The 24,457-nt window shown below is 45.2% G+C and overlaps 4 protein-coding genes across 4 annotated transcripts; 2 read left to right on the top strand and 2 right to left on the bottom strand.

Moving 5' to 3' along the window:
* Positions 1–6,787: 6,787 nt before the first annotated feature.
* EDB91DRAFT_1079671 (uncharacterized protein) lies at positions 6,788–7,214 on the top strand (the record flags this gene model as incomplete). The annotated part of the gene is made up of 3 exons (XM_041315158.1): positions 6,788–6,828; positions 6,857–6,905; positions 6,945–7,214. The coding sequence occupies 3 exons, from the start codon at positions 6,788–6,790 to the stop codon at positions 7,212–7,214; spliced, it is 360 nt and encodes a 119-aa protein (XP_041180033.1).
* Positions 7,215–9,768: 2,554 nt separating this feature from the next.
* Positions 9,769–11,679, top strand: EDB91DRAFT_1245467 (uncharacterized protein; the record flags this gene model as incomplete). Its single annotated transcript, XM_041322550.1, has 9 exons — positions 9,769–9,941; positions 9,998–10,081; positions 10,298–10,580; positions 10,628–10,838; positions 10,889–11,172; positions 11,234–11,383; positions 11,431–11,469; positions 11,531–11,579; positions 11,627–11,679. The coding sequence occupies 9 exons, from the start codon at positions 9,769–9,771 to the stop codon at positions 11,677–11,679; spliced, it is 1,326 nt and encodes a 441-aa protein (XP_041180032.1).
* Positions 11,680–15,094: 3,415 nt separating this feature from the next.
* Positions 15,095–15,736, bottom strand: EDB91DRAFT_1079669 (uncharacterized protein; the record flags this gene model as incomplete). The annotated part of the gene is given in 4 exon segments (XM_041315157.1): positions 15,095–15,231; positions 15,327–15,452; positions 15,582–15,710; positions 15,730–15,736. The coding sequence occupies 4 exon segments, from the start codon at positions 15,734–15,736 to the stop codon at positions 15,095–15,097; spliced, it is 399 nt and encodes a 132-aa protein (XP_041180031.1).
* Positions 15,737–22,134: 6,398 nt separating this feature from the next.
* Positions 22,135–23,647, bottom strand: EDB91DRAFT_1079668 (uncharacterized protein; the record flags this gene model as incomplete). The annotated part of the gene is made up of 5 exons (XM_041315156.1): positions 22,135–22,351; positions 22,480–22,628; positions 22,865–23,017; positions 23,139–23,210; positions 23,528–23,647. The coding sequence occupies 5 exons, from the start codon at positions 23,645–23,647 to the stop codon at positions 22,135–22,137; spliced, it is 711 nt and encodes a 236-aa protein (XP_041180030.1).
* Between the last annotated feature and the right edge of the window lie 810 nt (positions 23,648–24,457).

Below are 24,457 nucleotides of genomic sequence, written 5' to 3'. Positions count from 1 at the left end.
CTGGATCCACTTGCGAAAAGGTTAGGTTGAACATATCATTCAAGGTGGACGGTATTGCCCCAAGCTATAGAAAGGTCGGATGGTGGGACTCAGGCAGCTGACTTCCAGCATCTCATCTCATTGAGTTTAATAGACACATAAATGCCTGCAGCTATGCGGTCAGAAGGGACATTGAGAATCTTTCTCCTTGTGACTGTGGATAGAATGGGAAGATCGTGAGATAGATCCAAGGTCATATGAAGTAGCTCACTTTCAAGTCTGATATATTGACCTTCCAAGCTACTGAACATGATGGCATAATGAAGGAAATGATGAGAGACATGGATGGGCTGAGTGGTGGGACTAGAAGGGGCAATTGGATATGGGGACTGTGGATGAAGTTCAGGTGAGAGGGAGAGGATAATGAGTGAAGGTTCAGGGCATGCTGCACATATATTTCCATGCCATTGATGGATGGCTAATCAGCATGATAGATGCTAGCCAAAATTGCACTAAGCGTTAAGACCAAACTATGACACAAACGGCAGTGGGAGAGGCTCTGCTAGTGAAGTGGGTAATGTTGTGATGATCAGTCATCAATAAAAGTGGCCTATGATGAGCCAGGAAGCTGGTATGGAATCAGCTGGAGTGTTTGTGCGAGTCCCTTCAATAAGAGTAGGGCACTCTGAGTCGTTCTCCGCTTTCATCACTCATATTTTCCATCTAGCATGCTGTAAGGCAAATGTAGAATCCAGTTCATTTCATGGCGCAAACAATGAATACAAACCACTGAAAACAACACAAAGCACACAGAAAAGCCGATTTATTCCATGTCCAGTTGAGTTGATGCCATGGGGGAGAAAAACCCAGAGCCAGAGTGTCATGGAAACAAAGGGGATGGGTTGTGAGAGTTGAATATAAGCCTGATGCAGCAGACAGTACAACGACCAACGAAAAAAGTAAACGTGAATGCAGCTTGAATGTGACTTGGAGAAGGCATTGAAAAGGGGTCTGGGCAGAGATGAGACTTTAAACACAAACAATCTGTTGGCTGCAATGAGCTAGCATGTAAAGTTTCTGAGTGCTGAGCTGTGAGAGAACATGTACCTGTGCATCATTTTCTGATTCGTCCAGTCTACATGGTGCAGTCCTTTATACTGGTGGGGTGTGCGTATTGGAAGGACAAAACATGCACCAGTGTTTGCTGAGGCTTAACCAAAATTTGTCCCACTCATTGCACTGGCAGACATGTCCGGCATGACTGCTAGCTCATCCGCTACAGGCCAATCCACATAAACCACTCCTGCTCGTAGGACTATCAGAATGGATATGAGACTTCAGTGTCATATACTGGATCCAAGCACCTCCAATACCATCTGTGAACACCCCTACTGCTAGTCTGGCCCCCTGTTTCCCTGTCTGCTCCATCGCTCCTTCTCTGACAACGCACAAAGTGCATCTCAGCAGGACTAGCCCTGCTACCTCCGCCCGACTCTGCTCTGGTCCTCTGACACTACCCCTAATTCCTCCAAAACTATGTCCCGACCATCCGACCCTATCTGGAGCTCTGCTCCTCCACTCTGTCGGTCCACCTGATCCTATTCCTACTCCCTCCACCATCTCTGCTTTTCCAACCCACTCGGTTCCTCCAGTTTCTCTTGTATCAATCCACCCGGCTATTAGTCCATCCAACCGCCTCACCGGTCCACTCCTAGACTAGGAACCACTCAACTGGTCCTATCTCCTTTTAGTATCATAGTTCCTCCTTTCGGATCACCGGTAATCCTTATACCTGAGTGATTATTGATCTGTCGCATACATACTGTCCTCCAAGCCTCTTTCTCATATGTCTCAGTCATCTTTCTAGTAATTCTGTACACTCAGCACATAGCCTTCTGCTATGCTATGCTACTTACTTAGAGTATATAAAGATATGTACATCTATTGGTAGATCTTCAGTCTGAATATTACCTTTTCTAAGCCCTGCTCTCTTGTCTCTGTTCTTGGGCAAAACCCTTGACAACTCCTGTTTGCCAGCCTAGGGGATTGGCTCCCTAGGTCAGCCGCCTTCTCCGCTCGGCCAACTTCCCATGCCTCCACTGCCTTTTCCACGTGTTGGACTTGTGGCTAAAACCCTCATACCTCTGTCCTCTGTTTCCATTCTGCTTCAGACTTCGTCTGAGCAGTCTCCTCTGCTCTATTCCTACTGTTAGTTCCGACTGCAGTAGCCCTCCACCTGACATTCCCACACTCATCCAGTAGTCTGTCGGCCCTCCTTTGGAGGACCTCCCTCTGCTCTGATGTTCTGTTGGAGCTCGTAGAAACTCGAGTCGGCCTACAACCCGAAATTAGGGGCATGTACTCAGGTAAGGGGTGCGGTGCACAAGCTGAAGCCAAGCCCCTCAGACTCCATCTTACCCCTAAGCATGGTCTTAACATCCAGCTATTGAACCTGTGGTGTCTGAATCAATCTTCGCATGGATCTGGGGACTCCTCTACCATGCTGCACTGGATGGCAATGAAGAAGTTCAACTGTTTGGATCTCAAGGCTACATGTGGAGACAATTGATCAGGATCATTAGGGTCATCATCAGGAAAAATATAGCTGACAAGCGCTGCAACAAGCCAAAATGACCTTGGTAAACAGATGCATCAATAGCCACAGTGAATTTGATGTCTTCCTTCAGGCCTTGCAACCACTCATCAATACAACATTCAATCTATCAATAACCAGACATTTTCAGTGCCATTGACTTTAACATAAGAATACAAGACATAACTCACAGCTGTAAGCACAAGTTGTTTCATTGTTGAATCCAGGGCTTGTTGATTTTGCGGAATGCAGGGCTAAATGCTGTGTTAGACAGAGAATGATAAAAGGTATGAACGTACTGTCACAATATATTTTCACTGTCATGGATACTTCCAACTCAGCCAGAAAACAGTACAGAGCTCAAGTCAAATACTCACCATGCTCTGACAAATATTACAGCCCAATGTCACCATCTGCTCAGGCTACCTGTAAAGATAGGAAAATTGGTGTCAAAAGGTGAATTAAGTTACCCCTCCTCATCATCCCAAAATACTCACTTGCTTGCAGGCTGAAGCTTGAAGTGCCTGATGCAGAGCCCAGCATACCAAAGCATGAAGTGCCCAATGCAGAGCCCATGTTCCACTCCTTCCATTTTGTCAAACACCTGGCCCTATCTCTGTTTCTCAGACATACTTGTGAAGACTCATCTTGGAGTGCTGGAAGGCAGAACTGAAGGCCTGTGAGAAAGCAAAATAATTGCAACTGTTAGAAATAGTGCCTGCCAGTGGCATGCCCGGCCATACAAGACTCATCACTGACTGCTGGGATGCAGAAGCGAAGCATTGTGAAGAGGCAAAGCGGGTGCAACTGCTAGAGATACTTCTCGCTGCCAATGACATTTCCAGACTAGTGTAGTGCCATTATCTGTGGTGTCAGCGACAGGACCTGGAAAAAAGTGCATGTAATCAGTGATGTTACTTTCGCTTTTGCACTTTGTGAGGACATGTGTGGTTAGTCATGTTGATGATGAACACGGATATGAGTCTGAGTCTGACTCAGACTCTGAGATCAAGATATAGTAAGTGACTCAGTTACTCTCCCAAGCTTGAGGTCTTACCTTGATACTGTAGACTTGTGAGTGGTTCAAGTTCATATCATATTCATGCTGCCTCGTCAGTTTGGGACTTACTCCCAAGCTCTGGCTTACATTGAATGGTTCACTCTACTTAGAGAGCCAGACCCCTCTTCTGGCCTGTGTTAGGTGTCATGTTCGACTCATCGACTGCAACGAAATGCAGCTATGATAGATGTTGATGAAATCATTCATCCATGTCATCTGATTCCAAAGATGGGACAGTCTGTTGACCGCAGGTGGACAAGTGCAAACGCCTATGAGTTGGCGAGTGATTTCTACTTAAATCCATATATTGACCTTGATACATTTTGTGTGGCCACTATGGTTGATTAAAATTAATACTTGTCATATACCTGATCCGACCGCTCCAATATCAATATCCGCTCTGCTTTCTGACCACCCCCACTCCATCCGTCCTCCGCCCCGCCCGATCATCATTCCGCATCCGCTCCTATGCTTCCGCTCGACCACCCAACTGGTCCCCTTCCATAACATCTTCATTCAACTGGAACCTCTTTCCCCTTTTAGATATATACTTTCCCCTTCGGTACATAGACCCTTACTTCCAGATCACCAGTAACTCCTCTTACTGCTTGATTGCTGATCCAACACGTACATATTGATATCCACTCTGACTTATGTCTTTGCCCATGTAAGTACTTACAAACTATATCCTTGGTACATAGCTTTACAACATAAGTCTCCTAATCACTGCCTCACACTTAGAAGTATATAACATATCCTGTACTTAGATAATTTCCCCAGTCTTAATATTACTTGTCTTCTTGCAGTTTCTACTTGTAAGAATTTTCAGTAGGACCTTGCCTCCGCCAGACACAAGTTTCATCTTGTTGTCACCTCCGACTTAGAGCCATGCTCTAAGTCTTCCCCTTTACTTCTCCGCCACTATCAATCATCCCCCTTTGCTCCCATCCACCCTCTGCCTTATCCTCTGCCTTCTCTGCTCTGCTTCTAGTCAGCCTGCTGCTATTAGCACTTACCTCCCAACCCTCAAAGTGGACCAAAGCGATCCACTTGTCCTATTGTCGGACAACATCAGACCCGCTCTAAATTTGGGGCATGTACTCGGCTAAGTGCGCAGCACAAGAGCTGAAGCCAGCCCCGACCCCTCCGCTTCTTGAGCCCGGCACGGTACCTAACAATACTACTACAAGCTACAGTACTACATAATACAATTGTGTGCTACAGGATCAAGTATTTACTAGTTTGACTCAAAGCACCTCCTGTAGCTTTATATAGCCTGGCTGTCAGCTACATAGCTGATGTATTATGCCACTTCATTGTTTTGAGTGCTCCTAGTAAAAAATAATTGTATCGTACATATATATCTATTGTAAAATAATGATGAGGAATGGGTGCACCATGCAGGAGCTGGGAATAGGTGTGAGAGCATGCGGGAGTGGGCACAGGAAAATTGAGGTGGGAGGCAGGAAATCTGTATCAATGGTACAAAGCTGGCGGGTTCCGATGCATCAGTAATGTATGACTGATGCATCACTGGTGAATCCATAGTGGTTCAGTGATGCATCATATATGCTTCACACAAGTGTTGCACCACAGTATGCGCTGCAACTGCAGCAAAATCTTGCATCAATATGACAGTATGGCCTGGGGCACAATCTAACTTTGCTATTTGAACTACAATATGAAGGAGAAAATGACAGAGTTGAGGTGGAGCTTGTACATGGCATCAACAGATTGATTATGCAGAAATAAACCATTCCTCCATTAATATTGAGAAGAGGTATGATATATATGAGCTCACCTGATCCCAACTATCCTAGCCTAACCACCCAGAATGAAGTTCAGGCCCTAACAGAAGAACAAGGTGTGCAGTTGAAGAGATGAGTGGTGCAGGGAGTAGACTAGAGTCCCTAGAGTGAGATGTAAACAGCTGAGTGCAAGAAAACAACATAAAAAAAAGATACAGATGCACCTTGTCATCCTCCTCCCTCTAGAGTGCCCAGGTTGAAGATTGGGCCATAACTTGAGAAGAAGAGGTGCAGGCAGTGAGATGAGTGGTGTGGGGAGTAGATTAGAGTCCCTAGAGTGAGATCCAAACAGCCAAGTGCAAGAAACTGACGTGAAAAAAGATATGAGCTCACCTTGCCATCCTCCTCCCTCTAGAGCGCCAAGGAGGAGGAATGGGGAATAGCGTTGGATACAGAGGTCTGGGCAGCGAGATGAGTGGTGTGGGGAGGATATTAGACTCCCTAGAGTGATATGTGAACAGCTGGTTGCGAGAAACTGACATGAAAAAAAGATACGAGCTCACCTTTCCATCCTCCTCCCTGTAAGCTGTCGAGCAGTTTTGGCCCGGGAGACAAAATAAGTAGTGTGTGAGCGAGCTGTGAGTGTGTAGAGTGAGGTGGCAAAAGCTGGAAGCCAGGTGCTGCATTGAAAAAAAGATTTGGACGAACCTTCTCCTCCACCCTCTCTAAGCTACCTGGAGTGAGGTTTGGGGGCATAAGTCAAGCAGTTTTGACCTGGGAGACAAAATAAGTAGCATGGGAGCGAGCTGTGAGTGTGCAGAGTGAGGTGACAAAAGCCGGATGCCAGGCGGTGCAATAGAAAAAAAGATATGGACAGATAACCTCCTCTGCCTGCTTGGAGACCAAGAAGGACAGATAACCTCCTCTGCCTGCTTGGAGACCAAGAAGGACAGAGTTTAGGGCATAACTTAGCAACTACTGAGTACTGATCCAGGAGGGAAATTCTTGGTGCGGGATCATTGTGGGCTGCATAAAACGCAGCCCAGGATGTGTTGACTTCTCCAGGGGTTGTGTTGAAGAGCGACGAGTGGAAGAAGGTGGTCCAGTAGGTGTGAGAACTTAAGGAAGGCACAATGGGCTTGGACTAGTATATATATACACTCATTCACCATCATTTGCATCTGCTTTGCCTGACAGTGGACACTCAAATTTGATACTATCTCATGTAACTTTTTTACTCTACTTATCATATGAGTTACATGCACAACTATATATTGGTAGTAATAATAGGCATAAAAGACCTTAGACAATTATGTGATGTTATGTTATGTTACCAGATTTTCACTATTTTATGTCCCTGAAAACAAAACAACTAGAATCAGATTCATAAACTAAAGAAATACATACATGCACACAACCTCCAAACATATTACTGTTCTATTCCACAAGTGAGTCGACAAGTTTGTATGTTGCCAGAACGCTGCCGGTGGAGGGTGTCTCGATAGCCTCTTATCAGTGTCATCAAGTGAGATCCGACAAACACAGACTTGATATGTGATACAAGCGAGCATGTTTGATGAAAGCGTGGAAAGAGGAAGATGGGAAGCAGCTGGAGAGAAATGAAGCGCACAGGCAAGAATTTGAATACAAGGAGGAGCTGAGGCAGTGGGAGGAAGAGCAAGCAAAGGCAAAGTTGGAGAAACGACGCTTGAGATATGTCAAACCGAAGCTCAGGAGACTTGAGGTCTCACTCCCAAAACCAACACTCACTCACATTGATGAGGAAGAGCCAGAGGAGAATGAGTCAGATGAAGATAGCAAGGAAGAACATTGATACAACATGGTGTATCTTATCTGCGGGACTGGGGAATAAATCTGCCTTTTCGGGTCAGCACAAATGATGGTGGACGTACGATAACACCCAGAATAACAGACTTTTTATTGCAGAATAACATCTCATTTCATGTTCTTCAAAACTACATACCAAGTAGATTAGCTATCTATAATGACCATCCTCAAAAGTGATTTTCGAGATTGTGTCTGGTTGTGATGTAGCAGACATCCGAAAATTCCAAACTCAAATGGTGGTGAATGTGTCATATACCTGATCCGACTGCTCTGATATTGATATCTGCTCCGCTTTCCAACCACCCCCGCTCCATCCATCCTCCGCTCCATCCAATCACAGTCCGCATTCCGCTTCTACACTTCTGCTCAACCGCTCAACTGGTCCCCTTCCATAACCTCTCCATTCAACTGGACCTCTTTCCCCTTTTAGATATATACTTTCCCCTTCAGTACATAGACCCTTGCTTCCGGATCACCGGTAATTCCTATTACTGCCCGATCACTGATCCAACGCGTACATATTGATATCCACTCCAACTTATGTCTTCGCCTGTGTAAAGTACTTACAAACTATATCCTTGGTACATAGCTTTACAACATAGTTATCATAATCACTGTCTCATACATAGAAGTATATAACATATCCTGTACTTAGATAATTTCCTCAGTCTTAATATTACTTGTCTTCTTGCAGTTACTACTTGTGAGAATTCTCAGTAGGACCTTGCCTCCTCTGGACACAAGTCTCAACTTGTTGTCACCTCCGACCCTCCGACCCTCTGCTCCGACTTAGAGCCGTGCTCTAAGTGTCCCCCTTATTTCTCCGCCCCTTTCAATATTCCCCTCTGACCCTTTTCCATCCTCCGCATTATCCTCTGCCTTCCCCGCTTCTACCAAACATTCCCCCTGCTCCTATCCACCCTCCACATCACTCCCCGCCTTCTCTGCTCTGCTCCTAGTCGGCCCACCGCTAGCAGCTCTTACCCCCTGACCCTCAAAGCGGACCTAAGCGGACCACTCGTCCTATCGTCGGACCCACTCCAAATTTGGGGCACGTACTCGGCTAAGGGCACAGCGCAAGAGCTGAAGCCAAGCCCTGACCTCGCTGCTTCCTGAGCTGGCACAGTACCTAACAGAATGACTGTATGGGATGAGAGAGCAAGCATGAGAAGCCCACTGTTAAGGTTGTGCTCAAGGGAAAGGTAACTCAAAGGGCTTGGCTTCAGCTCATGTGCTGCACCCCTTACCTGAGTACATGCCCTTAATTTCCAAGAGGCAGAGGGGAAGTCCAACAGAAGTCTGGGTAAGTCCAGAGGTTAGACGCAGGGGGAGTTCAGTGGAAACTCCGGCAGACTAGGAACAAATAGAGTAAGACTACTTTGGACAAGTCTGGAGTAGAAACGGAACAGAGGTAGACTACCCTATGGTAGAGCTGGAGAAATAGTCTTAAGGATTAACCCTAAGACTCGGAGGTGGACAGGAGATCAGACTCAAGTCCGGAGAAGCAGGAATGAGCAGAACTAAGATGGAGAGTCGGAGGTACAGTCAAAGGAATCAATCCTAAGACTTGGAGATTGACAGGAGACAAAGCTCAAGTCCAGAGATGCAGGAATAAGCAGGATTTTAGGTGATATTCGAACTGAGGAGGTACCAGAGTATTACAGGAGTGTATATACTGTAGGTATCATATAAGTAAATCAGTCAGTAAAGTAAAAGCTATGCCCTGAGCATGTGGAAAGTCTATTAGTAAGAGTACAACAGATCAAAGCAGCAAAGTCAGAAATGAAATACAAATGGACGGATCAGTAAGCAAAGCGGAAAGGTATACAACTGGTAGCCGGAGAGCAGTATTCTAAATGGGGATAGGAATGAGTTTGGAGATGAAAGCAGAGTGCTGGACAGAGAATAGGATGAAAACCCGGACTTTTGTAGGTGAGCATCTGGAATTCCAGGTCTGGAGGTACAGGATATGACACCCACATGAGGAAGGCAGCTTGTTCTGGACCCAATGGCACAGTGGTTCCAATAAGCATTTTGCTCGGGGTTTCAATATTCAATTTCAATTTGAACCAGTCCCTCAGCACAAAATGTCCTTCAACTTAACCCACTGGCTCATACACCCCCTGAGCCTCTTCTGCCAATATGATTTCTGAAGAGAGTTGTCTTGAAAGGAATGCCTGGGATGGCCATGTCTGGTCCAAGTTGGTAAGGATATCCTGACCATGTTGACAAGTTCTACTATATCACAGGCCCCCATTCTATAACTATAGGTTGGAAATAAAGGTGGATGCTCTTTTAGGGCTCTGCTATGCATTGTTCAGTAGCTGTAGCTTTGAATTGATGTTGACGCACTTGGTTGTTGTCATATACCGGATCCAGGCACCTCCAATACCACCTGTGAATATCCCCACCCCTGGTCCGACCCCCTGTTTTCCCATCTGCTCCATCCCTCCTTCTCTGACAATGCACGAAGTGCATCTCAGCAGGACAAGCCCTGCTACCTCCGCCCAACCCTGTTCCGCTCCTCCGACACTACCCCTATGTCCTCCGATACTATACCCCTTCCATCCGACCCTATCTGGGGTTCCGCCCCTGCGCCCTATTGGTCCGCCCGATCCTATTCCTACTCCCTCCGCTTTTCTGACCCGCTCGGTTCCTTCAGTTCCGCTCGTGTTGCCCCACCCAATGATTGGTCCACCCAACTGCCTCACCAGTCCACTCCTAGACTAGGAACCACTCAACTGGTCCTATCTCCATTTAGTATCATAGTTCTGCTTTTTGGATCACCGGCAATCCCTATACCCAAATGATTTCTGATCCATCGCGTACATACTATTCTCCAAGCCTCTTCTCGTATGTCTCAGTCATCTCTCCTGTAATCCTGTACACTCAGCACATAGCCTTCTGCTATGCTATGCTACTTACTTAGAGTATATAAAAATATGTACATCTGTCTGTAGATCCTTAGTCTGAATATTACCTTTTCTAAGCCCTGCTCTTCTGTCCTTTGACTTAGGTTTAACCCGAGTCAAAACTCCTGTTTGCCAACCTAGGGGAATGACTCCCTAGGTTGGCCACTTCCCCGCTCCTCTGTTCCTCCACTCCTCTGTTCCTCCGCTCCTCTGCTCCTCTGTTCCTCCATTCCCCCATTCCCCCACTCCCCCATTCCCCTATCCCTCTGCTCTTCCGACTCCCCGTGCATTGGCCACCTTTCCTATGCATTGGAACTGATCCCCGCACTCTTGCACATTCGTCCCCTCTGTTCCGCCCTGCTTTGGACTTCGTCCAAGCAGTTCCTTCCGCTCCGCTTCTACTGTTGGTTATGACTGCAGTAACCCTCAACCTCTCTCCTGTTGGGCGGAACAACCCCCACCTGACTTTCCCATGCTCACCTAGTAGTCTATCGGTCCTCCTTCGGAGGACCCTCATTCTGACGTCCTGTTGCCTGTGACGACCCTTCCTGCACCAACAAAAATGACCCGGCAATGGGTTTTGAGTATCGTGGTCAGCTGGGGGTACCAGGTATATCATCTAAATGGGATGCAACCGGCCTCAGATGATAGGGTAGAGAAACTCCTCCAGGACCACTCAAATGTATCTGGGAGCTACAGTGAGAATGAGTTCAGCTGTTATCTATTTAGAAAATAAATTGTTCTGCAGATTGGGAGGGTTGGCTGAAGACAGCAACCCCCATCATGAAAGGCTTACATGGGAACATGCATGACCCCATAAAGCACCCTCTGGATTGGCAATGCATATTGCTAGAGTCCAACCTCAGCAGGAATCCACCAGCACCTATGGTGGAATCCAACCTGGCCAGCTGGCAATTATGTTTGGAGACCATGATTAAAGAGCTGGATAAGCGTCAGCCTGGTAGTTCCCCTGAGGTGCCCATGGAGGTGGATCCCCTGACCATCCAACCAAGCTTATTCAAGCATCCACATGTAAGTGTCCATGAGGAATACTTCCTCTAGGGATAGTCTGTAGATCTAAATTATTTGTTAGTCCCCTGATGTAGCTAAGTCCTCCCAAAACAAAAGAAGTCAACTACCTGAGGTATGCCTCCAGAATCTTCATCTTATCCTTATTAACTGGTCTCCAGGAAATATCAGGTTTCATCCAGGTGTCATACATCCAAGAGGACAGGCCCTCCTAGTAGGTCCACATTTGACCACCCCTGATGTACTACCTGACGCTGCCAGGCTATGCAGCCAGGGCAGCCAATAGCTTCAGGATCTTTGGTGAGAAACTGCCCCGAAGGCCTCGTCTACCGCAACTGAGACTTATTTTTGTTTGAGGTAGTCTGGGAATGTCAGTGAGCCCAATGTCCCCCCAGCTCCTTCTTCAAATAGTGAGGGAAATGTAACTCTTGGGGAGTCTGGTTGACCCCAGTAGCAGCCTTGAGTGAAAATGAGCTGTGGGAGCCAATTGAAGAAGGGGTTGAGATGTAGGAACCAATTGAAGAATGGGTTGAGATGCAGGAACCAATTGAAGAAGGGGTTGAGCTGTGGGAACCAATTGAAGAAGGGGTTGAACGGGGGGAACCAATTGAAAAATGGTTTGAGATTTAGGAGATGTTTAGGAAGCAGAGCTACTGCCAACAACATGATCAACAACTGTGAGGCCAAATATGTGCCTTGCAGTTGCAACCATCCGTAGGTTGTATCATCTAGGTGGGGAGTTTATAGAGTTTCTCTCCTTACCCACATTAGTATATTTTCATCTAATGGAGTTTGTCTACCTGGGTCGGTACATACTTACCACATGGTCACTGTAAGTGTCTGATAATGACTTAGCCATTTTCATATACATCCTATCTTTGAAACCTTTCTTAAGCTTAAGGCAAGTTCCAATAATTATTACATGCATATGTGATTAGTCCAGAATTTTGAATACCAGTCATCTGCTAAGACAGGCCACGTTCATACTCTGGTTCATCACATGACTTAAGAGGTCCAAAAACACATCTTTGCCTCATAACTCTGCAGCAACATACAAGTAGCAAAGACTGTTCTGTGATTTTGCAAATGTGACTGTCAAAAGCTCAGAATGCAATTGGTGGAAGAAAATCAGTCAATCACACATAGGTAGCAGTATAGAGCATTTCCATTCACTGGTGTCAGATATCAAGGGTATATAACCCAACATCTCTACAGAAAACTGCTCAGTTGGTTCACTGTGAGATACATCAAGACATTTTCGCCATTGCCACTGCCACTGCCAACTCCGCTATTATTGTCTCCGGAAGCACACAATGACCACAACATTGCTTTGGCGCCCACATGGCCTGCTTCCCATTGAGGCCCTTGTGGTAGGTGTCCATAAATCTAAGTGAGCATGTGGAGAATCTGATTTGAAAGGATCAAAACTTGAAATCAGAGTAACAAGAAAACTAAAGAGTCAAAAAAGGCTTCCCATCAAATAGCTTCTAGTGGAACAGCCAGAAGGGCAGCAAGAACATTCCATTCAAGATCAGCCTCTTTTGATGACACTGGAAGTTCATGGTAGACTCGCTTCGAATAACCCCAACACTGTTCAATAAAATCCAGTTCACAGTGGAATTTTGGAAAGAAGATTGTGCGAAAGCCCCTGATTTCACATGTGATCTCCAGCAATGACTTAACATTGATGAAATCAAGTTCATTGTAGAGCATCTGTCGGCAACAACAGCAATTTTCTTCATTTCCATCTCACCCATCTCGGTATGTGGGTGGCCCTGATGTCACTTGTTTTGCACATTTAAGCTTTTTGATCACTGTAATGCTTACTCATTCCTCATTTTCTCGATTTAACTCTTGAAAATTATATGGGTGTATTGCTACATACTCTGCGCACATAATTATAGAACCATTTTCAATTACACTTTGTGTACAGTGAGCTATAGGTGAATTCAGTGAAATGTTGCACTACAGTCACATGATAAACCAGAAAATATGGAAGCAGATTTCACCGGCAGATCAATCACCTTAACTTGTGTATCTAACTGTCACCTATCGTTTCAACACCTGTACTATATCATGGTAAGTTTGGTCAAGTGATCCAAATCCAGGTCAATGCTGTTGGATTGCAGGAGCCCATGTTGTATGAGTGTTCCAGTTGCCATGCCTGGCCTCTCAGCCAGCATTTTGGGTTTCACAAGAGGTACAGACACCACCAACCCCTGCAGCAGATCAAGGACCACCTGGATCAAACTCCTTGGCTGCCAGCTTTCTTAAGTTGATTCAGGAACATTTCCAGTCCCTGATGTGAGTGATATTTGTGATCTTACAGGGTTGCCTACTCACCTATGGGTCAGATATTGGGATGTCTTGTCAGCACCATGATCCTGATACAATCATCGCCCTAACATAACACAAGCTTAGTGTTGCACCAGTGACTTATTGCCCATCAGGACATGCGGCTTGTGTATATTACATGCTGAGTTCAGCCATCAACCTCAACCTTGGGGTCACTAAATGTGTCCTGTGTCAGTCTCCAAATGTTGTTCCTGGGGGTTGTCCTTTCATCTATCTTCGGTAGACCCAGGACTCTGTTGTGTCCCTGATGGAAGGAATCTCGCCTGGGTGTTCCAAGACACTCCTCCCAAAAATCCAGAATTAAGGTCATATGCTTGTGGAGCTTTGTGAGATGATTGGCAATGAAGAAGCAGGTGATTCCATTTACGACCCATTGCCAAAGCAGGATTGTTCTCACTCAGGGTACAGGGTCGGTTGTCTCCTCATGCATGACATCCAGCAACTCTGGGGTCCACTGACCTTCACAGAGGCAAGGCACATGGTCTCATTGGCCAGACTTCACCTACAGGGGGAAGGTGTTGGTTCAGCCCAGCTCCCAATGTGAGCCCGTCTTGGTCAGAATTTTTTGGTGTTGTACTCACCAGATTACACCATGCAGTGAGATTGATCAGCCCTCCCCTTCTGGTGACTGAGTGGCTTACCAACCTCCTAGGATCTGTCAGATCTCATTGAAAAGAGGAAGGTCATTTTACTGTGTCCTCAGCTTGGGATCTGGTGGTTTAACCAAGTCTTACACTGGAACGTCAATATCTTTACTTTACACTGGCTGAAACTGAACCTTACATAGACTTTCAAGGTGGTTACAATAAGCCAATAGACTTCATGATCACATCTTTCCCGACCGTCATCCATACTCTTCAAACACTCGCTGTCCCACCACTAACCTGATCCGTAAATCCATCCTTTCGACCTCTTTTATGGTAGACTTGAATGAAGGTAGGTGTTTTGAAAATATCTCCAAGTCCTCGCTATCTAGCATAGTACTCATGCTGTCATGATGGCAGACTGCAACACAATCAAGCTTGAGCTACCTATGCAACTGAAAACTTTCAAATTCACTTTCAAGTGCAGAAAACCGGGACCTGTAGTGTTGAAATTTCAATGTGAAAGCCTCTCAAGCAATCGAGGTCACAACCTAATACTTCAGAGGGTCCGACGACAGAAAAACACGAACCAATAAGCCGGAAATCCTTACGCACTGGTTGGAGGTCCAGAATATGGTAACTTTTTCCTATGTTCATTGATCTGTGTTACTGAATAGACATCAATTATTTCTAGTGCCAGCCATTGAGGCAGGCACCCAGGTAGTGGACGACAGTAAAACCGAGCCAGAGTTGGAACCTGATACTAAAGATCTTGTGCATCAGCAAAACTGTCCCTCCAAGAGGTGAGTCACTTCATTTGACATTTTATGAGACATCTGCACTAGTACTTGCTTCCCTAATGTGCGCCAAATCATCCCGTGAGGTCTGCTGGCCGATGATGAAGTCTTGACTTATGCATGGAACCGAGTTTTATTATTATTACCTGCTTCAAGTTTCACTTACAAGCCCCCATGCACTCACTGCAGTTAGACACAGACTGGAACAAATTTTGCATCGACAGTGGAAGGGCCCCCTTCGTTCAACATCTCAAATGGTTCTCTGTTTGGTAATGGTTTGATAGCTATCAACACTTCTACTTGCTTTGCCTTGCCAAGCAACGGGTCTACACCACACAGCTCAAAGAAAATTGGGTGAATGAGAGGCTATTCAATATTATTTGGTGAGTCTTTGTTGATGTTCAAACAATTGCTGATTTACCTTCCAAGATTGGATGCTTGCTCAAAATGTTCGGGGTTGCAGCCTTCTTGGGAGGTTTGCCCTTGTCTGCACCTTCATTTTTGAGCTTCTCAATCTTCTTTTCTGCTGCATCAAGATGCTCCAAGACTTTTCAAAGGGAGGTATTCATTATTGCATCTTGATTAGTATGCTGATCTGAGGTTTTAGTCAGTTGGTGCATTTGAGCTATGACCTGCGCAACCATGGAATGCAGATTCATGGATGGATCAGACGAACCTTGCAATGTTAAACCCCATTGTTGTATGGTGTCCCTTGTGCTGATGATGTCCCTTGATACAGTGTTCTCTGGCCAGATTGATATGGTGTCCCTTGGCGAGATTCTGACAATGCCGACCTCCCATGTACCTGACGCCCAAACACATACAGGCCATCATTGGTCTATCTATGATGAGTATCTGGTGTTTTCTAGTAGAGTGTCATATACCTGATCCGACCACTCCAATATCAATATCTGCTCCGCTTTCCGATCACCTCCGCTCTACTCATCTCAACTGGTCCCCTTCCATAAACATCTCCATTCAACTGGACCTCTTTCCCCTTTTAGATATATACTTTCCCCTTTGGTACATAGACCCTTACTTCTGGATCACCAGTAACTCCTATTACCGCTTGATCACTGATCTGATGCATACATATTGATATCCACTCCGACTTATGTCTTCACCTGTGTAAGTACTTACAAATTATATCCTTGGTACATAGCTTTACAACATAGTTATCCTGGTCACTGCCTCATACATAGAAGTATATAACATATCATGTACTTAGATATTTTTCCTCAGTCTTAATATTACTTGTCTTCTTGCAGTTACCTCTTGTGAGAATTCTCAGTAGGACCTTGCCTCCTCTGGACACAAGTCTCAACTTGTTGTTACCTCCAACCCTCCGACCCTCCGCTCCAACTTAGAGCCGTGCTCTAAGTGTCCCTCTTATTTCTCCGCCCCTATCAATATCTTCTTTGCCCCTTCTCCCATCCTCTGCATTATCCTCCGCCTTTCCCGCTCCTACCAAACATTCCCCCATTCCTATCCACCCTCCACATCACTCTCTGCCTTCTCTACTCCACTGCTAGTCGGCCCATCGCTAGTAGCTCTTACTTCCCAACACTCAAAGCGGACCTAAGCAGTTCACTCGTCCCATTGTCGGACAATGTCGGACCCGCTCCAAATTTGGGGCACGTACTCAGCTAAGGGCGCAGCGCAAGAGCTGAAGCCAAGCCTTGACCCCTCTGCCTCTTGAACCAGCACAGTACCTAACATAGAGCATTTAAATGGATTTACCATCACTTGTGGTTCAAGGCTTGCATCCTGTTGTCCTGCGCTAAAAAAAGGATCCATCTGCAGCAGCCCACCATCATTTTTGAGAGGGGAGAGCTGGTGTTGCAGAGGTGGCAGTACAAGTGGTGCTGCAAATGGTTTGTGTTGCTGCTGCCTTTGAGTTTCTTGACCTAACTGGCTATTAGGATCGCTGGGCCTTCTCTCTGTGTTCTGGGGCACACTAGTACTGCACCTTGCTATGGAGAACAGTTAGAAGAGTGAGAAGGAGGACCTGGCATTTTTGGGATGTATGGAGGATCCATAGAAGCATGTAATCCTAAGGCCATGTGAAAATAAATATCTCCAGGACTACTTTCTTAATAGAAAGACATGCAGTATAAGAAATACAACCAGATGTGATAATCCATCCAAAGTGTGATGTATGAATTGAGATTCCGGTGAGCCAAAATGTGGCACTAAACACATGTGTCAAATTTAGAGTCTTAGCACTGAAGACCTGCATGGTCAAGATCAGTGTTGTCACTAACCTGTTGAAAGAGTTATAACTCAACCTGGTTATAACGGGTGAAGAGGTTAGTTAAATGGATCTGTGATTTTCAGAGGGTTAGTAGGGTTAGTTAATTGGGTTAAATGGGGGGTTGGAAAACTTTCAATTATTATCGTTGATCTCTCAGATTCTCTCTCTCCCATTCCCCCGGAACTGTATTGCCTTCCAATTTCCAAAGCTTCTCCAATGGCTAGGGAGAAGTCCTGGATATGGGAACATTTCCATCAGGGGCCTATAAAGGTTGATAAAGTGCACTGGCAGGCACACTGTAAATGCTGTGTCAAGGTGAAGGCTAAGGGATCTTGGGAACACTGATCAGCAGGTTGTTGCACATGGAATATTGCAGGCTGTCAGAAATTGTGCAATTTTGACGCAGGAAGGTGAGTCATTGTCAATTGATGTGTTACATAAATCATTTATGTCTCATTTTCGGCTGTCACATCAGGGTTATCAACATTTAGGACAGGTTTAAATGTTGTGCATATGAAACTTAAAGTTTTGCCCAAAAAACCAACATTAAAACCTTGTCCCAAATATTGATAACCCCAATGTGTTGCACTGCAGTTGTGGCAAGATGCCGACAACAACAATGACAATTACATGTCTGGGTTAGGAGAAGTCATTGAAGCTGAGGAGAACATCTCATGCCCTGCAGCAAATTCACTGCTTCTTTGGTCAGAAGAGGATGTTTCGCATATGGGACATGTTCAATTGGTCTGTTGAGGTTGGATGGGACAAGTTTTTGTTCCAGGGCATGAAAAACATGGAGAGTGAAGCATAATTCTATGAGCTAATGTCAAGCCTGCCCAAGGATGAAGAGTTGCACACTGGTGGGAATGTACTAGGGGAGTCATTGGGCATGGGAAGTGGTCCATCGAGCTTGAATATTCCAATTGTTATCGATAACTCGGACTAGCTAGTGCCTGGTAGCAATTAACTGTGATTTGACCCCATCAACCCCAGTTAATTCAAGGCAGGATGCACCAGTTATAACCCGGGGTTAAAAACAACACTGGTCAAGATCATCAACCTGCACTACCTCAACAACTTGAACACCTGCCTTATAATTTACACTAGCACTCAGGATTAAGAACCTATCATCATACCTTACTATCACATAGTCAACTGTAGCATTACTTGCATATCTTCCCACACACTTCTATCATTGTGTCTAATTTTGCAAAATATGATGAAGATATCATTGTGCATCTCACTTGTGTTGGGTTGCTGGTGTATACACAGTTGTGTGGAGTATGAAATGGTTCAATGGCAGGGTGTGACATAGTATGACAAAAACGGGGACTCTTGAGCTGGCTACATTCCTGTGTCATTTGGACAGTGAGAATAGGGTCCAAATGGTGGATATGCGACAGAAGGACATTGTAATCCTCCGGACCCATTTTTGATGGGTTTGCTGACAGCAAGATGGTATAACAAGTTTGACATCACAGGCGACCCAGGAAAGGCTTCACATCCAAAGCACTCCCCCAGGTCTGGTATGGTCCTGTCGGCCCCATATCTCATGGTGCAACTGACAGCAAGATGGTATTAACAAGTTTGACATCACAGGTGACCCAGGAAAGGCTTCACATCCGAAGTGCTCCCCCAAGTCTGGTATGGTCCTGTCAGCCCCATATCTCAGGACACAACAGAGCAGATGATGGCGTGGGAGGTCTAAAAGAATGATATATACCTGTATTCAAACTCAGATTCAATCAGAAGCATGTTTAAAGCTCCATTTCAATAATTGCACGGTGTTTTTCATGGTTGTCACAAACATTTCCCAATTTACTATTGCACTCCTATGAAACTGAAAAGTGGAAGTGTTGTATAGAGTAATTTATGCAAGAGGTCTGCCAGTAAGGACCGGTCCTAACCACATCTCCGGAAAACGACAGAAATATAGGCAACAATATTCATGTAGATATGAGGACAAGGATGAGACTTATAGTAGATTTCTAGTAACTCACTTCAAGTGAGATATCATAACATTGAGTGTGTTTGCATAGTGTAGATTTTAGTATATTGTTGTAGCTCTCAATTGACTTTTTGCATATACCCACATTGACATGAATGGACCAAAAACAATGCATTGCGAAAATGTTACAAACACATTACACAATAATACACCCCATCCCTGCCTGTACAACTGAATGCTATACCCACTCCAACACATAGCTCTGCCAATGAACTTGGTGATGTTGCTGCCCTTGTTCCCAGTCCACATTCCGTCCTTGATCTACACAGGTCACGTTAGTGTATGCTCAACCCGTACTTACCAGTGTCAGCACCTCGATCTCAGTATTTCTACAGCAATGACAGCTAAAGTACAATAGAAACTATGAAACTTACCAATTAACTAATGATCTTGAGCCACTGATCTGGAAGTTTCTAGTGTAGTACCAAACAGTTAGTGAGTGAATCCAAAGACCAGACAGACACTGTACCTTCCATTCTTCGTTGTAGTAGTGGGCTGAGGAGTGGTCATGGTTGACATAGTCCATTGGCTGCAAGAGAAAGTTGGGCGTCGGAAGGAGCCACCAGTGACAAGCAGAATTGATCAGTATTAGCAGCCTTGAAGGATGGTTGAAGACAGCAGAGGGCAGAGATTTGACTGATTGGGAGGAAAAGAAAGTGGTGAGCCATATACTGCCCTGCCGCCCCAGCCTTCTGCTATAGACCCATGACTTGAAGAGCCAAGTGGATCTGCATAGAGGGAGAACGACTATCTCAAGAGAACAGGATTCAGCGCTCAGCATCGTGAGAAGTTTCAAGGTTTAACAGACAGGTTGCTGTCCAGACTGATCGGTGATCACCCGGGGTACCTGGAGATTGATTAAGGTACACAGGGTAAGAGCAAGATAGTGTGAACGAGGGGTGAAGCAGAGAATCTTGACGTAGAAGTACAAAATGTTGGCCCGCTACAATACATACATACCCATGGCCTTTGTACATATATGGATAGTCCATGTGCACATGTAAACCACATGACTCTCACTTGGACCCAGAATGGAGTGAATACCCACTTCCAAAGCTTCTCTTGTTTGTATTTTGCAAATATTTATCTGGTCTACTACGTAGCTCATTGAGTACTAGGAAGCCTCATCACAAGGCTTGACATTACATACAGTGGCTCAAAAAACTGTCCGCATGTTTTCACATTTTTCACTATCTATGATATTGTGTGAGAATGTACAAACACATCAAGGACATGCTGGTACCATATTGTAGTACTACTTCAGGGCTTCCAATTGAGCCCTATGGCGTGGGAATTTGTCGAGATATGGTGGAGATATGAGGCTTACAAAATGATGACTCATGCGGACAGTTTTTTGACTCAAGTATTTTACAGTGATAATCAGGTATTCTAGTACATTGTGTGACCTCCCTTGGCTTTAATTACTGCCTCTATCCTTCTAGGCATACTCTCAATCAATTTCTGGCAATATTCTGCTGTAATCCTTGCCCATTCCACTGCTACTCTCTCCCATAGCTCCTATACTCCTTTAGGGGGGGTTTCATAGGCTTGAAGCATCTTCTTGAGTATTCCCCAGAGATGTTCAATGACATTGACATCAGGGGACTGTGCTGGTCAGTCAAGAACATTGATATTATGTTCTTTAAACCATTGTCTGGCTCTCCTAGATGTGTGCTTGGGATCATTATCCTGTTGGAAAATGATGTCTTCTTCATCAATCCCTGAGTCAGCTATGCTAGGCAGCAAGTGGTCATTTAGAATGTCCACATACTGCTCAGCATCCATCCTCCCCTCAACTTCAGCAGGCATACCCACACCATTCCATCTCATACAGCCCCATACCATTAGAGAACCTCCTCCAAATCTGACAGCCTCACTAACCTCTCTGTCTGTTAGAAAATCCCTCTTCTTTTTCCATACATATACCTTCCCATCTGACCCAATCCTATTGATTTTGGTCTCATCTGAACATATAACATGCTTCCAGTCCTCTACAGTCCAGTTTTGATGGGCCAAGCCAAAGGTAGTCTTTTCAGCCTATGTTTAATAGAGATAAGAGGCATTTCTTCTTTGTTACTGCCTTGAGATGAGCTGCCTTGAGAACATTCCTCACAGTTTGTGAAGAGACAGTGGTGGTGATGGTGGAATTGGTATAATGGGTGGCTTGGAGGGCATTATTAGCCTTTCCTGTAGTGATATGTTGGATGATAGCCCCCTTATTAGCAGAGGTGGACGTCCTCCACAAGAGTTTTCCTTGTCCAGGTGGCTTTCTTTGATACACTTGGCTGCAGTAGACTTGCATACTTCAGTTCTAGAGGAAATTTGATGAGCAGAGAGGCCAGCATAGGACAAAGAGAAGATATTATCCCTTTGAGTAGAGGAGACGGCTTTCATGGTAATTATGACCATAACACATGAGACATTCTGATTTATATAGTTAGATATAGTTTTAAGAGTATGCCTAGAAGGATAGAGGCAGTAATTAAAGCCAAGGGAGGTCACACAATGTACTAGAATACCTGATTATCACTGTAAAATACTTGAGTCAAAAAACTGTCCGCATGAGTCATCATTTTGTAAGCCTCATATCTCCACCATATCTCCACCAATTCCCACGCCATAGGGCTCAATTGGAAGCCCTGAAGTAGTACTACAATATGGTACCAGCATGTTCTTGATGTGTTTGTATATTCTCACACAATATCATAGATAGTGAAAAATGTGAAAACATGCGGACAGTTTTTTGAGCCACTGTATGGTAGACCAGTGCCCCCTCAGCCAATTTTGCAGGACTGTAAGGAAATTTCGATCACTTGGCAAAAACACCCTCTATTGTCTGTAGAAACTGTGATCGCACCACCATTGATTGGACCAACCACTACAAGCCTCCAATACACCCCCAGTTAAATGCAGGCAATCACGTTTCTCCAAGTTGTTGTGTGTTAGCCGGTTTGACCTGGGTGTTACCTAATGCCTCGCTGGACTGGTTGGACTTGAATGTACTGCATCAGTGGACCGGTCCCAGAGCTGAAAGACCGGCGGTGCTGTTTGACAGCATGCAAAGTCCTGATTGGTATACCCATACAAAACATCGATATCCATGGATACCTCATGAACTAGCTGGGTTTCAATGGCACCGAGGGCATGGTGACCCATCCCTGAGCTGGGATGATGAAGTGTGGGACTGGAGAGAAAACATAGGGTTGTATGTCCAGCATTGTATTCCAGTCTACTATCCTTGGACTGTATCTGCAGTGGATGATCCCACCTTGTATTGCTTGTCCCCCCGCCTACTTGTTATCCCAACCTCACAATCTTGAAACTTCCTTGCCTACTCCAGGCATGGATTTTTTTCCAGCCGCTGATTCCCGGTCAGCAGGGCTCAGCCATAATAGCCCAGAAGCTACCCCCTCTCCAGCACCAGGTGGTGGACTTTGAGGGTTGGCTACCCCGATCCATTTCTAAACAGACAGCCCATTGTTGTTTCCAGTCATTTTATTTTGAGAAAAGGTTATCCATCTGGTCAGACTACTATAGAACATTGTTTTCTGGCTATAACATTGTCCTTCCTGCTTCTCATAGTTGTGTGCCTAACAAGGGAAGTTGCCTATATTAGGTGAGGTAACGCCTCCGAATGGAGCTCGGGTCTCATGAATGCAGGTGTCACACTGACCCAGCAGGTTGCATCCATACACACCGGTACATTTTCTTTCCACTCTGTGGAGTGCTTTTGGCATAGCTTTGTGCCTCTCTTCACAACCTCCAGTAAAATGGTCAAGCCACTCTTTGCCCCATCAAGAATATTGCAAAACCCATGGTAGCATGCCAGGGGCATGGCAGGATCAGGCATCTGGTGCAGGATGAATCAGCCTTCGATGAGTCTCGAGGCCAGAGTGGTATTAGCCCAGAGGGCTGGTTCTTGACATCAGGAAAAATATGGATGAACATATAGCACTCTGTAGTGTACATACCATGTGTAGCTCTATCGCCATCCCCCCAATCTTACAGTAGTGCCACATAGCACCTGAGGCTTCAACATAATGCTATCATGTGCTACATGCAATGAGAGGGCGTAACATATTACCCGTATCATAGGAATATGTAGCACTATATAGATCTATTAGTAACTTGGTATACTAGTAGGGAACATCCTCGGAGCCTCCTAATCATGCAGAATAGTATGATGCATGCACCTCACAATGACAGACTTGAATTTTACATTCAAATAACACAAACATGTATATTACCAATGAACCTTCAATTGATTCATTCGCCCTCAGCCCCAGCCCCATCTCTCCCTTTATATTCCTCATTCTCCGTATTGCGTGTTTGCAATGTGCCATTGCTTCCCTCTGCTGACCTCCTCGATACCCTCACTAGGGGAAATCACCTCATGATGCTTGTTGGTAGCACCATCTACTATCAGAGACCCATCTGCATCCATGTTATATCCTTCTGGCACATGGGTCTTGCCAGACATGATATGTTTGAGCACCACCTCCTATGGGGCCTTGTCATTGACTCCATCACTCTCGACCACATCATCTTTTGGTAAGGATACTTCAGTACTATCTGCTGAGTCATTGTTGCTGCTGGTTGCAGCGGTGGTGCTGCGGGGGGGATGTTCAGACCAGACAAATAAACTTACTAAATTATATCAATGTACCCTTGTGTTCAATATCCTGCCAAGATACTACAGAAAGGTAGAAAGAAGTCAGATATGTAGCAATCTCTGTTGTCGACTGGGGATCAATTGAGCAAGCATAGAGTCAATCTGACTCGGAGACTCCAAGTCCTTCAATGTAGTCCAACCACCTTGGCGAACCTATCTTAAGTTCGTCACAGGTTACAGTGGTGAATGAACATGCGAACCTTGACCCCCACGAACCCAAGATTGAATGTATACAGTAAGACAGAAAGACGAGAAACACAGTCAACCAGAACTTTATCCAAGAGGGTCAATGAATTTGTTCTAGAACCCCCTCGCTATAGTAGAACCATCTCAGGTGGTCATTTAGCCTGGAAGGCACACACTTTTCAACAGACAGTGCTTCACATGAGGAAAGCTCACTGAGAACAGTACAATGACAGTAATTCACATCTGCAAACTCACCTAGCACCATTCACAGTGACACTTCATACAGTGCAACAACACTAGGCCATACTCAGACATAGTATGACAGCCTTGACAGGCACCCAATGTCACTGGTTGCTGACTTGTTTACATGTCATGCTCCAATCAGGTGAGGTTGCTAACTCTACAACTGTGGCAGCATGTCACACCCTACTC

The sequence above is a fragment of the Suillus paluster genome, assembly GCF_016628075.1.
Source record: "Suillus paluster strain FC165 chromosome Unknown EDB91scaffold_11, whole genome shotgun sequence".
NCBI lineage: Eukaryota > Fungi > Basidiomycota > Agaricomycetes > Boletales > Suillaceae > Suillus > Suillus paluster.
The sequence above is the reverse complement of the archived record's forward strand: the minus strand, read 5'-3'. Positions and strand labels throughout refer to the sequence as shown.